Raw genomic sequence first — 12,928 nt, 5'->3', positions numbered from 1 at the left:
CCCGCTCCCACCCAGAGCTTCCCCCACAGGACAGCCCGGAGAAGCCCCTCTGAAACTGCAGGAGGGGGACGCTCCGGAAGGCTGAAGGTCGCTGGACGCCCAGCCCCATAAGGAGCAGTTCTGGGACCCCCGCAGGTTTTGGGGGCGCTGCAGAAGAGACCAAGGGAGGGGCCCTAAGAGAGGGGGCTGGTGCGCTGTGGCTCCAGGGCAGGTCGGCAGGGAAGCCAGTGGAACAGTCTGCCACACCTTCAGTTCAAAGCTCTCCTGCCTTCAGAGGCTTTGAACCTCTAGGATGGCTCCTTCCCTGAGCAGAGGGGAGGGGTGGGCGAGATGACTGCTGAGGGGGTTTGCAACTCTGCAGTTCTGATTCAAAAGGGGCTGCCCTGGAGCCCCTGCAGCCTCCATCGCCCCCTTCCCTGGGGGTGTCCTTGGCAGGAACCCCTCCTTCCGACCGGAGGCTGAGGGCAGGGGCCCAGCGTGACACTCTGAGGATGGAGCTCCCAGGAGGAAGGGAAGCTGCGATCATCCGGCAGCCCCCAACCCCTCGCCAGCCCCCCCCGACTGCCCTCCCCGCTGGCTGAGCCCCACAAGGATACAGTTCTCATCCCCCTTGCGGTTCCGGGGGGGCCCCGGCATGTTGAGCAGCACCAGCTTTGCCTCCTGTGACTTCCGTACGATGGCCTCGTTCAGCCGGACGGCCGTGTGCATCCGCCGGACGTTGGACTGGTTCCTGGGGGAGAAGACGGGCCGGTGGGCGGCTGGCTGGGGCTGCCAGACCCCTCGGCCTCTGCCCCTCTTGGGCACAGCCTGCCAGGAGGGGGGCCAGTGGGAGGGAGACCCCCTCCCCAAGCATTGCAGAGTGGCCAAAGGGACACTTACAGATTTTCCCACTCCCTGGCAGCGAGAACGGCGGCAGGAGCAGAGGGAGAGGAAGGAAGGGAGATCGTGTCATTGCCTGTGGATGTGGGTTCCACCTGATCCCCCCCACCGCCCTCACTGCCCCCCCACCCGAGTGTCTGCCCCGCCCGGAGGCCAGCGGTGTGGGGGAGGGAGGGGCTCACGGCTTCATGTTGAAGAAGTCCTTGATGCTCTCTGAGCTGACGGGGCTCTTGGCCTTCATCTTCTCGGCCTCCTTCTCCTTTGTCCAGGTGAGGTGCACCTTCTCGGGGGCGGCCTCAGCTTCGGCCTCGGCCTCGGCCTCCTCCCCCGGGGACTGTGAGATGCCGGAGAAGCTGGTGGCATTCTTGTCATGGATCAGCTGCACCTGTTGAGTGGCCGAGCAACGCCTTCACCCCTCCCGCCTGCGGCCCTCTCTGTAGGGCTGGCAGCTCCCGCCAAGGCAGGCAGCCGCACAGGGAGAGGGAGCCAGGCAGCCACTGGCCAGGAAAAGCTCAGGAGAGGGAGCACCGTGGGCAGGGCAGCTGTGGGAGGGCAGGCCTGGCCCCAATGCTGGGGAGGAGGCACTCAGGAACCCCCAGGCAAGCCACCCTTCAGACAGCGCACAAGCCCAGGCGTAGCTGAACCGCGGTTTACTCAGCAGAGCGAATATTCTAGCTTTGTGTGTCACCTTGAACCGTGGTGGGTCAGCGTGGCCGGGAGAAGAGGATGGCGGGGAGCCCTTGAGGGACACGGGGGGGGGGAGGAAGTCAGGCTGGCTCACCCCAATCTTTCCTCTTTGGAGAGGAGCCACCCTTGGGGTACAGCTCGAGGGGTAAATGGGGGAAGCCCCCCAGGGGAGGCATTAGATGTGCGGTCAACCCAGTGGATCATGCCAAATGCAGTGGGTGTCTGAGGTGGGGGGCATTCCCCACACAGGCTGGAGTTCATCTGGAAAGGACAAGGAACCCCCCCCCAAGGTCTTTTTCAAGAGTGTGCTGGCCGCCCTAGAAAGTGGCATCTGGGCTCCAGCACCCCACTTTAGGGAGACCCCAGAGCCCATCCAGAGGAGGGCAAAGAAGCCCCTCCTCAGCTTGGGGGGGAAATCTGAACTACTTGGGGTGAAGGCTGGGGGGAGGCCGGGTAGCTGCCCCACGGGAGGGGCTTTGGAGTGGGTCAGGAGACAGGACAGCTGACCAGGGGCTCCTTCACAAGAGCGGGAATGCCATGGAAGACCTGCGGGGGACAATGGTGTCTCCATGCAGGAGCTCTTTGGATGCAGAAGCATAAAAGAGACTGAAGGGACCTTGGAGGTCTTCTAGTCCAACCTCCTGCTCAAGCAGGAGACCCTATTTCATGTGGCAGTGGCAGAGCTGCGGAAGGGGCTTCATCCCTGGGGTGAAGTCCCCCCCCCCAGCCTTATGAGCCACCCTCTCTTGCCGTTGCCATCTCTGGTGCCCCTCCCCATGCCTGGCCACCTTACCTCTTCTTCTGACTTCTCCTCGCTGTCGCCCACCTGCTCGTCCGGGAGGCGCAGGTGGGTGTTGGGGGGGTTCTTGCGCCGGATGGAGCCCCGAGATTCGTCCGTGATGCTCTGGATCTGCGGCAGAGAGCGAGGCGGCTTCGGACTCCCTGCTCAGATCCCAGCCAGGCTCAAGCAGAGCGGGGGAAGACGCCGGTCACTCCAGCGGACGCCGTTTTTTTCCTACACAAACGTTCCTCCTCCCCAGGGAACTTTCCTACACACAAATGCCCCCTCCAGTGAAAATACACAACCCAGACATTGCTGGGTGCTTCTGCGCCCTTTGGAGGACGTTTGGTCCAATCTGACAAAGATGCATCCAGAGGGCAGAGATGGGCACTGGAGGGCCGGCGCGTGGCAAGTTAGTAGGGGGTGTTGGCAACAGCTTTGGCTAGCACTCTGGACCTTGCCAGCCAAAAAAAAAGAGGATTTCCTCTGCTGGCACCGTGCCAGCCCAGCCCCTTTCCCGATGTGCCAGGGGGTGAGCCGGGGGGGCTCCTTACCTCCCGCTCCCGCTCTGTCTTGGTCAGGTGCATCTGCTTGAGGATCAGCGACCTCTGCTCCATCACCAGGGTCTTCTCGTAGGTGTAGGCCGAGATGTCGCTCTCGTGCTGTGGGGCCAGAGGGAATAGCGTCCGCCTTCAGCAGGGCTGGATTTGACGGGTACCAGCAGAGGGTCTCCCTTGGCAGAGGCCTACCAGAGCCTCTAACCCACTTTATGACAGAGGTGGGAAAACCTGAACTCGTAACCGGCCTGACCAAGAGACAACGGGGGTCTCCCTGCCACTCGGGCTGAGAAGGGGAAGCTGGGGGGGGGGGAGGGCGGCCCTGGGCTACTTGCTGCCTTCAGCAACCCACCAAAAGGCAGGCATGTTGGGGGGGCTAGTGTGGCCTGGGGGGGGGGGAACCACAGGGGCAGGCACGGACAAGAACTCAAAGAGCAGGGCTGGGCTGCAGCCCCCCCCCTGCCCCGCCTCACCATCTCCACCACTTCCACCTCGGCCGTGATGCGCAAGTGGTACAGGAAGGTGGTCAAGTCCTTCTTCATCTGTATGCTGTTGTCGTCCATCTGGGCCACCGTGAAGATTCGCATCTTGCACTTGCGCCAGACCTGTACGGAGACACATTGCGGCCAGCTCAGTCCCGCGGACTCCCACTCAGGCCACTCCCCCACCTCTGGGGTGCTGGGTCCCTGGCAAGAAGGGCCCCTCCCTGCGTAGGCATCCGGGGGCCTGGGAGGCGGTGGTGCCAAGGGAAGGGAGGCCCCCGAGGCTGCCCTGCCCTGCCAGCCCCCCCCCGGAGCACCTTGTGCTGGCGCAGGAGGAAGGGCAGGAGCATCAGCATCCCCCCGTCATGCACGATCCACCAGACGTCGATGTGGCCCTCCGAGAAGCGCTCCGTGTTGGCCGGGAACATAGCCACGTTTTTGGCCACCAGCAAGGCCATGTGGCCAGCCGTGGTCTCTCGCACCAACTCTGGGGGAGACAAGCAAAGAGGAGGACTTGCCAAGATGCCCAGGGAGGGAGGGAGGGAATCCCCAAGGAATGCTGGCCCCGGGCAACCCCCCCCCCCAGCATGGATGAGGCATCAGAAGGGCAGCAATGCCGTAGGGGGAACCGAGGAAGGAGCAGCATTCCATGCAGAGGGCAGGTTCCCCAAAGGCTGAAAACGGCCTGCAGCAGGGAGCCTGGAGATGCTGCCACGAGGACTGGAGGGGGGGCAGGGAGCCCCTAGGACGCCCCTCCCTTGGCCAGACAAGGCTCCCTGAGGAGGGCAGCTGCTTTCTCCCTGCAGCCCCTGGGGGGGGGGAACGACCCTCCGCTTCTCTCACCAATGAAGTTCCTCCAGGTCTGGTGATCCTCCTTGCTGCGCCAGCTGCGTGGCCAGCCGACCAGCACCGTGTTGTGCTGCAGGCCCCCCAGGCCACTGGACTGGATGAGGTGCGACATGCCGTCCCGGACGTTGCAAGAGGTCACCACCTGGCAAAAGCCCTTGACCTTCTCGGCCTCCATCAGCCGATGGATCGACTGGGCGGGGGGAGCAGAGAGGGGGAGGTCATGCCCCTGCATCCGGGCAGCCCTTCTCCCGAGGAGCCCGGGGCTCTTTGGGCAGAGGGGGAGGTCTCCTGCAGCCGGTTTTCCTGGGCTCACCTCCTCGGCACGCTGGACCTGCAGGTGGTTGTCCAGGAAGGTGCCCTCCAGCACGGAGCCCACAATGGTCAGCCCCTTGCCGGCCTTCAGCTGGTTGGTGAGGGAGAGCAGCTGTGGGTGAGCGACGTTCTGGTCCTGATCCACCCGGACGAGCACCAGCAGCTGCGGCCTGGGGAGAGGGGAGCCGGAGGCCTTTAGCCGGGCCCTGGTGCCAGCCGAGCCCCCCCCCCCTAGTCTGTCCTCCTCTCCGCCTCTGAGGACATTCCGGGCCTGACCTGCCCCCGTCCAGCCACCTCCCTCCCCGTCCTCTTCTGCCCCAGATCACCAGCTGTGCCAGTTGCCAGAATAGCCCCCCCACCTCCTGTTGAGCCTCCCCCCCCAATTCCTCCATCTCTTCTTTCTTTACCACCAGCTCTTTCCCTCTGCAGAACCCCAGGAAGGCAGATCTGTGCCAGATCCTGCCAGCCCCCCCCTCCCCCCCGCGCAGGGATGCCATTCACACAAGCAGCTCATCTTTAGATTTGATCTCGGCTGCCGGGGTCACCAAGGCCGATCTGGAGCCAAGAGGGAGCTTCGATTTTGCTCCTCAGGGTCACAACGGCACTTTACGGTGTGCCAGCCCACCTTCCTGGGCTCTGGGTGCCACCCTAGGAAAGGGGCAGCTGCTGCAGAGATGCCAAGGCTGGTCCAGCAGGGCAAAATATTTGTATGTTAATTATATGTAAGGTGTAGGTCTATACCAGTGATGGCGAACCTTTTCCCATAAAGAAGAGGGAATCAAGCTCTTCTCCAAAGCGCCTGAAGGCAGGACAAGAAGCAACGGATGGAAACTAATCAAGGAGAGAAGCAACCTGGAACTACGGAGAAACTTCCTAACAGTGAGAACAATTAACCAGTGGAACAGCCTGCCTCCAGAAGCAGTAAATGCTCCAACATTGGAAGTTTTTAAGAAGAGACTGGACAGCCATTTGTCCGAAATGGTGTAGGGTTTTCTGCCTGAGCAGGGGGTTGGACTAGATGACCTCCAAGGTCCCTTCCAACTTTACTACTACTACTACTACTATTATTATTATTATTATTATTATTATTATTATTATTTTAGAGACTGAGTGCCCAAACTGCAACCCAATACCCACATGCATCGTCCAGTGCCGGGTGGGTGTGGCCCATTCGCCACCACTGGTCTATACATATGTTGTATATAGGATGTTTAAATATGTGTTGTTTATGTGTACACTTTGAGAGCAAGCAACTAAATTTCATTTTTAATGTTTGAGTAGCTGGAAGGGACCTTGGAGGTCTTCTAGTCCAGCCCCCCGTTTAAGCAGAAGAACCTGTACCATCTCAGACAAGTGACTGTCTAGCCCAGTGGTTCTCAACCTGTAGGTCGGGACGCCATTTGGGGTTGAATGACCATTTCACGGGGGTCGCCAAACAACGCAGTCCGCCATTTTTTCCCCCTTTTCCTTAGCTGTGCTACTCCCTTTTATTCTATTGGCTTTTGAAAGCCAATAGAATAGACTCTCTTGAATAGACTCTAATTCTATTGGCTTTCCAAAGCCAATAGGAATTGTCCAGGCTGTCTCTGCCCCTCTGAGCCTGCCAAAAGTCCCATTCTGCAAACGGTGCTGCACCAGGTGAGTAGTCCTCGACTTACGACCGGTTGAGTAGTCCTCGACTTACGACCGGTTGGGGGTCGCGGCATTAAAAAGGTTGAGAACCACTGATCTAGCCTTTTCTTAAAAATCTCCAGGGATGGAGCACCCACGATTTTTATTTTATTTATTTATTTATTTATTTATTTATTTATTTATGAGACTTATATACCGCTTTAAGTGCAAGCACTCTCTAAGCGGTGTACACCAGTAAGCAATGTATATATATATATTTTACATTGCCCCCAACAATCTGGGTCAATCTGATTTCTGTTCCACTGGTTAATTGTGCCATTGTGCCCACAGTAAAAAATGACAATAAAGGTCCCCCCCCTCTCTCTCAGACTCACCTCCAGTTCTTGGTGTGGGGCGGCCCCTCCTCCAACTGCAGCAGGGCGTAACGAGCTGCGCTGAGCGAGAGGCCCCGGATGCCATCCCCCCACTCCTTCTCTGCCCTGGAAGAACAAGCAGGGAGGGGCTCTGTGAGCTTTGCCCCACGCACCCCCCCCAGCATCCCTCAGGAGGGGGAGACATCCCCTCCCCAAGAAGGGGCAAGGCCCAGCCAGCCACCCCTTAGCACCACTCCTCCCTCCCCCCGAAAACAGTAGATGGAACATCCTGCCCACCTGGCAAGCCTGGCGGGAGGGGCGGGGGGCAGGGAGGGGCACTTACCCTCGGTACTCAATGTACTTGTAGATGAGTCCCGCGATCAGCATGGCCACCAGGGCGTAGTACCAGGAGCAGATGAACATCAGTGCCAGGCAGAGGCTCATGCCCAGGAAGGAGAGGGTCCTGCAAGACCCCGGGGGCCACGCTGAGTCACGCCCCTCCGGCCCCTCCCCCCAGTGGACTCTCCAGGGCTGCAGGACCCGAAGTGCCTCTCCCCCCCCCCAGGAGAGGGAGGGCACCCACCAGTGGTAGTAGCGAAAGCGTGGGCGCCAGTTGGGGGTCCTCAGCAGCGTCTGAACTGCACAGGCCAGGTTGACAAACATGTAGCACATCAGGAAGAACCTGGGGGGGAGGGTTGCTCAGCGTTGGGGGGGGGACAGAGAAGCTCCCTCCCCCAGCTTGCAAGGGGGATCCCTGGCCTCCTTCAGCTCCCCTGCCGGCCTTCTAGGCTCCGGAGGTGCCCAGTTTGGGGGGGCGTACATGGAGAGGATGGGGGCCACCTCGTCCAGGGAGGCAATCAGGATCCCGATCTCGCAGATGCAGGCTGTAAGCAGGAGGGCCCAGGTGGGCTCTCCACTCGCCTTGCCGTGGCCGAAGACCTGCGGAGAAAGCGCAGAGGGTTAGGTGGGCCAGACCGCTCTCAGCCACAGCCCACACTTTGCTCCCCTCAGACTAAATTCCTCCTCGCAGCTCCAAGCATTCCCAGATCTTTGGAAGGGGGAGGCAACAGCTGTTGCAGCCCCCCGCCCCACTGTCTGCCCCTTGCAAGTCCTGGCCCCCTTTGCTGTGGGCTGCAGTTGTCTGCCCAGACGGCCCGGACTGGCGGCAGCTGCCCAAAGGGGTAGAGGGCAGGGGGCGGTATAAGGAGGAATGGGGAAGGCGGGGCAGGCACAGAGCCTGGCAGTGGGCTATGGGTGGGCAGCTGGGGGGAGAAGACAGGAGAGAGGGGCAGCTTCTGCAGTTCCAAGAAGGCTCCACGCCCCTTTGCACCATTCAGGTGACCCTGAGGGCACAGATAAACCTCCAAGAGACCTCAGTGACTCCCAGAAAGAGCGCAAATGACCAGATGACTACAAGGAATATAAATCTTTCCATCCTCCACCATTCAGTCAGAACCGAAGAAGCTTCTGGGATGAGAAGCGAAACATCTTCAAGGAAAAAACAAAAAAAGTCTAGTTGACTTTTGAAAAAGTGGTTTGGGACAATCATGGCCTGGTTGCCTGAGAATCCCCACCTCGCTGCGCTGTTAAAGGTGAATGCGGGTGTCTTTTGTACGCAGACAATGCCATGTTGCTGGCTAAGAAAGCAAATGGTTTGCTGGGAATATTAAGTAGATCCCATGGAGGATCTGAAAATTAATATATCAGACAGAAATTGCTGTATTTGACCAGGAAAATCAAATAAAAGATGAAAATCAAATAAAAGATCCAGGTAAATGGATTTATAAACGTAGGTAGAATATTTACTAAAGATGTAGAAATTTTAAGAGGGGCAAATGTTGATAGAAAGATTATACGTGATTGTTATGAGGAATGGTTGTGCAGTCCTTGGTGCTCTCTGAGCCTGTTGGTATGAGAGCATAGCATCCGCCTGAGTGAGTGTGGGGTCTGCCCCCTGTGTGTACATAGCAGTTTACTCTACCAGGGTTGCTATGTGTTCTTTCTCCTTGGCAGTTCCTTGATTAGGGTATTGTTTTCTGTCTGACTGTTTGTCTGGTGATAATCCCTGCTTATCTGGATGTCTGGACATCACAGCAAGCCAGAACAGCAGAAAAGGGAAACAGACCATCTACACATCTTCCCCCCAAAATATGGATACCTGTGCAACTTTATCAAAAAGTGCCTAAGAGTCAAGAACGAACCGGTAATGAATGAATAGACAAGGAACGTCAGGATTAAAAAATTACCCAGATGGGGGGGGGGTGATCAAGAGAGGAGAAAACGAAGCTATTCGGTGAAGATGAGGGAAGGAGGGGATGCTGAAGACTCAAAAGCAAGGAAGTTGAGGCTGAATGGAGCTGATTAGACACTCTTAAAAACAAGAGTGAGGCTTGGATGGCCAGAGAGTCCCAAAGCGCTATAGGAAATCGGTGAGGGAGATTTCACTGGTTACACTCCATCCTGGTCCGCACAAACAAGCCAAGCCCCCTCCGTGGGATGCAGGCAGCACACAAAACCACACACTCTCCGGTCCGTGGAAAAACCTCTCTCCATGGAACTGCTCCCTGGGGCCCAAAAGGCTGGGGACATCTGGACTAGATGACCTCTGAGGTCTCTTGTAATTCTAGGAGACTGGGTGCCTGATGATCAGGGACGCTGCAGTAGCAGATTCCTCTCCTGCCAAGGGCTGGACTAGATAACCTCTAAGGTACCTTCCTGGGGAAGGGGCAGGTCTCGGCCACCAGGCTGCATCTAGCGGTGCTTCGAGGGAGGAGGCATCACTTGCAAAATGCTCCTTTCCAGGAGCAGCGATTCAAGTCGGCCACTCACTGGTTGAGTGAGGGGTGGCGGGGGGGGGGAGGAGGGGAAGGGTGATCCTCCCTCCCCCCTCGCTGTCTGTGCCCGAAGGGCGAGAGGACGGATGTCTCCTTGCATCAACCGGAGGCTCTTCTGTCTCCAGACAGACGTGGCCGGTTGACTGGGGGAGGGGGAGTCATCGCTCTGGCCTTGCGGAGGGCAGCTTCCCTGGACAGGCTGCAGCGGCCCCTCTGGGCCTGCCTGGCACAAGCCCGGCACAGGTCTTGCCCATTCTCAGCAGCAGCTTAGCTACTGGGGGGCTCCGTGTGGCCCTCGGAATCGGTGGCCACCCTCTGAGGTGCACAGAAGTGCCCACCAGCCTTTTCTTGGAGGTGGCATGTGTCAGTGCTGCCAGCCTGCTTGGCCCCACTGATGCTTGCTTCACTGATGCCAGACTGCCATGAACCCTGTGTGTGTGTGTGTGTGTGTGTGTGTATGTGTGTGTGTGTAGGGAGCCAAGGGGGGGGGGGGAAGACCAGAAACCAAAACCATTCCAACTGCCCGCCAGAGAGCTCGGCGGCTGACTCAGGGCCACAGACCTGGGAATGGAACGCAGACCCTCCCCGAGCCCACCAAGTACCAGAACTGTTACCAAAACAATCTGAATACAACTGGATGGTGGGGAGGGGGAGAAGGACCGGGACAGAGGAGCGGTTTTTGCTCACAAACTCAGTTCTAGCTTTTTCCTACCCCTTGTAACTGCTTGGCTTTAGTAAGTTGAAGGCTCTTTCTCCCTAAATGTCTGGTCCAACATTAGGCCCGGTCTTGCCCCCGGGGAGCCTGCCTGGCTGGCCCTGGCCCGCCCGCGCCCGCTCACCCCACCTACCCGGAGGAAGGGCACGATGCCGTCCCGCGAGATGGCTTGCAGCAGGCGAGGGGCCCCCGTGAGGCTCTGCAGCCCGGCTCCGCAGGTGGAGAAGAAGGAGCCAAAGACGATCACCCAGGGGGAGGGCCAGGCCAGCGTGCCCACCACCAGGTTCCCACTGACGGCCTCGCCGAACCTGAAAGGGAAGAGGGTGGTGAAGGTCCCTCCCTCCAGCCTCCCAGGGACCAGAGAGCCGTCCTCACCTTGGCCTGAGAAGGCTTCCCCTGCACAACTGCAGAGTGCCTTTTCCAGCTTCCCCCCTCCAGTCCCCCTCAGCCCTGAAAGCTGGTTATGCCACCTGGAGGGGGCATTGAGGCAGACCTGTGTTCCCCCCCCCCCGAGAGGCAGTGTGGAGGTATGCTGGTGGGAGGAGGGGGCCCTTCCTGGGGGGGGGGGCAGGCACTCACTTGTCCCGGAGCACCACGCCCTCAATGCAGGCGCCAAATAGAATCACAGAGCTGATGTCTGTGGGGGCGTGAAGGAAGCACCAACATCAGTGAGCTGTGGCACGGTGGCCAGGACCCCCCTCTCCACACAGTACGCAGAGAAGGCTGGCTGCCCCAAGGGGCCACTTTCCTCCCTGACAGCCCCCAGCCATCCCTCCCTCCCTCCCTCCCCCCATGTAGGCTCAGCTTTTGTAACCCCGCAGGGAGGCCAGCCCCCCCCCCGCCCCCCAGAGAGAGGCTCTGCCCTCGGCACCAGGGCCTGGCCTAGGGCCCGATGCACACCCCACAGAGACTTTGGGGGTGCCTGTCCGGAGCAGCCCCATCACTCTGTGACCCATACGAAAGGCTCTTGAGGTGAGCTGGAAAGAGGCAGCTCCCTCCGCCTGGCAGCTGCCCCGTGCCAGCCTCTGCCCGTGCCAGCCAAGGATACAGACGGCCGAAGTGGTGGCGATGGCGAGGATGGTGCCCGTAGGGATCGACTTTTGAGCATCCCGGAGATCCCCAGACCGGTTGGAGCCAGCCATGATCCCTGCAGAAAGGAGCCGGAGGTTCAGGTCTGCCGTCCTCCGGTTAGGGAGGGGCGCCCTGCCTCAGAAGCCCCCTCCCCCAATCTAGGCAGGCAGCAGAAGGACCAGAGGGAAAAGCTCTGGCCCTGCTTGTGTGTGTGTGTGTCTGTGTGTGTGTGTGTGTGGGGGAGAACGGCCAAGGCCCAATGCTGCCGGACTCCTGGCCAGAGGCTGGGCTGGGCCAGGGCAGGTGGAGGAAGAGCCTCAGATCAAGGGAAGATCTCACGCTGCACTACCTCGGAGGGCTGGTGTCCGTCTTGCATGTCTGAAAGCCCCCCTTCCCTGGTCCAGGCATTGTGGGGAGCAGAAGGGCCTCCGGCCAGCCACCTTCCCAGGAGCCCCCCACTCAGGCTGACCCGGTGGGAGAGCCCCCCCTGAGCTGGGGGCCAAGCGCTGGACGTCCGCTCCAGGAAAGGGGGCCGGGATTCCCAGCCCTTCCCAGGACAGCCTCTCACCGGTGACGGAAGGGAAGTAGATGCCGACCAGGAGGGTAAAATAGGAAGTCATGTCGCTGAAGACGTAGGGCTGCTCCAGGTCCAGCAGCCCCTCGGAGGTGGGCACGGAGGCCATCCCCGCCCGCTCGATAACCACCCCCTTCGGCAAGTAGGTGCTCCAGAGGTTTTCTGTGAAGAGAGCAGGACGCAGCTCCAGGACCCATCCTCCCCTGCTGGGGTCCTCCTCACCACACCTTCCTCTCCCTCCCACCCCCAAAATAGGATTACTTCCCTGGAAAGACACCCCCACCCCCTGGACGGTGGAGGCTTTGTGGATCAAGTGGAGCATCCTCTCCCCCAAATCCTCCACCAGATCTAACGAGCCCCCTGTGGACGGCGGCTCTTCCCCCCCCCCCCGCTGCCCTCAAGAAGAGGGCCCAGCTGGCATTCCCCTCCCCCCATGAATCAGGAGACCCCAGCCCACGAGGGTCCCCCCCCCCCGCAAGAGGCTCCTTGTACCTTGGATGAGACTGGAAGCTGCTCCAGGGATGCCCTCAATCTCCGTGACGTTGTTCTGGCTAAAATACTCGTCGCAGGTGGCATTCAGCAAGCGGGAGGAGCAGAAGAGCGCCCACAGTTCGGAGCCCATCGTCTCGTTGCCCACCTGGACCACCTTGGCACACACGTCAAAGCCGTGGCGGGACAGAGTCCGGTTGCCCAAGAGGCAAATCCTGGCCAAAACACACGAGCTGAAGGGAGGCTGAGGGCTGCTTGCTGGCTCCTCAACTTGGCCGGGCAAGCCCCCCTCCCGTTCCACCCCCTTTCCCTCCCCATCTCAGGCAGTGACAGCCTTTGCAATGGGGCATTTCCAGGCAGCCAGCTTGGGCCTCAGAATCTAAGGGGTGCCTTGCACTCTGCTTCTCCCAGGAGGCCTCTCTGCCCCCCCCCCAGAACAGCCCAGCGTGGAGAGGGCTTGGCAGGGGGGTGGGATCCCCTTGTGCCGTCCAGCCTCTCCTCAACTCCTCCGGAAGCCGAGTGCAAATCTCTAGGCCCCCAACCGCACTCTGGCCCTGAGGTCCCTGGGTGGGAAGATGGGGCCGACGTTCCTGCTGCCCCTCACCCCACTCCCTCCCTTGGGGCAAGGGAGGACCCAAGTAAACCGGTGCTGGAAGCAAAAGGCAGGAGGAAGAGAGAAGGAAACACCAGAGGGGATCCAGTTTAGGGCAGCT

The 12,928-nt window shown here is 59.9% G+C and overlaps 1 protein-coding gene across 2 annotated transcripts in view; it reads right to left on the bottom strand.

Moving 5' to 3' along the window:
• The window catches only part of SLC12A5 (solute carrier family 12 member 5), a 74,162-nt gene that overhangs the window by 2,854 nt on the left and 58,380 nt on the right, over positions 1-12,928 (bottom strand). For both annotated transcript variants that reach the window (XM_039342423.1, XM_039342424.1), the window contains exons 8-25: positions 12,219-12,430; positions 11,721-11,888; positions 11,130-11,228; positions 10,661-10,718; positions 10,215-10,389; positions 7,353-7,471; positions 7,116-7,214; positions 6,876-6,995; positions 6,554-6,658; positions 4,549-4,717; positions 4,230-4,425; positions 3,704-3,873; positions 3,378-3,509; positions 2,902-3,009; positions 2,360-2,476; positions 1,062-1,264; positions 880-894; positions 597-730 (exon numbers count right to left, since the gene is read on the bottom strand). In XM_039342423.1, the coding sequence (XP_039198357.1) occupies positions 597-730; positions 880-894; positions 1,062-1,264; positions 2,360-2,476; positions 2,902-3,009; positions 3,378-3,509; positions 3,704-3,873; positions 4,230-4,425; positions 4,549-4,717; positions 6,554-6,658; positions 6,876-6,995; positions 7,116-7,214; positions 7,353-7,471; positions 10,215-10,389; positions 10,661-10,718; positions 11,130-11,228; positions 11,721-11,888; positions 12,219-12,430 (2,399 nt within the window). The remainder of the gene's footprint in view (positions 1-596; positions 731-879; positions 895-1,061; positions 1,265-2,359; positions 2,477-2,901; positions 3,010-3,377; positions 3,510-3,703; positions 3,874-4,229; positions 4,426-4,548; positions 4,718-6,553; positions 6,659-6,875; positions 6,996-7,115; positions 7,215-7,352; positions 7,472-10,214; positions 10,390-10,660; positions 10,719-11,129; positions 11,229-11,720; positions 11,889-12,218; positions 12,431-12,928) is intronic.

This window comes from Crotalus tigris, unplaced genomic scaffold (genome assembly GCF_016545835.1).
Source record: "Crotalus tigris isolate CLP2741 ecotype Arizona unplaced genomic scaffold, ASM1654583v1 scf7180000017791.1120302, whole genome shotgun sequence".
Classification (NCBI taxonomy): Eukaryota; Metazoa; Chordata; class Lepidosauria; order Squamata; family Viperidae; genus Crotalus; species Crotalus tigris.
Note: the sequence above shows the minus strand (reverse complement) of the source record. Positions and strands in the feature narration are given on the sequence as shown.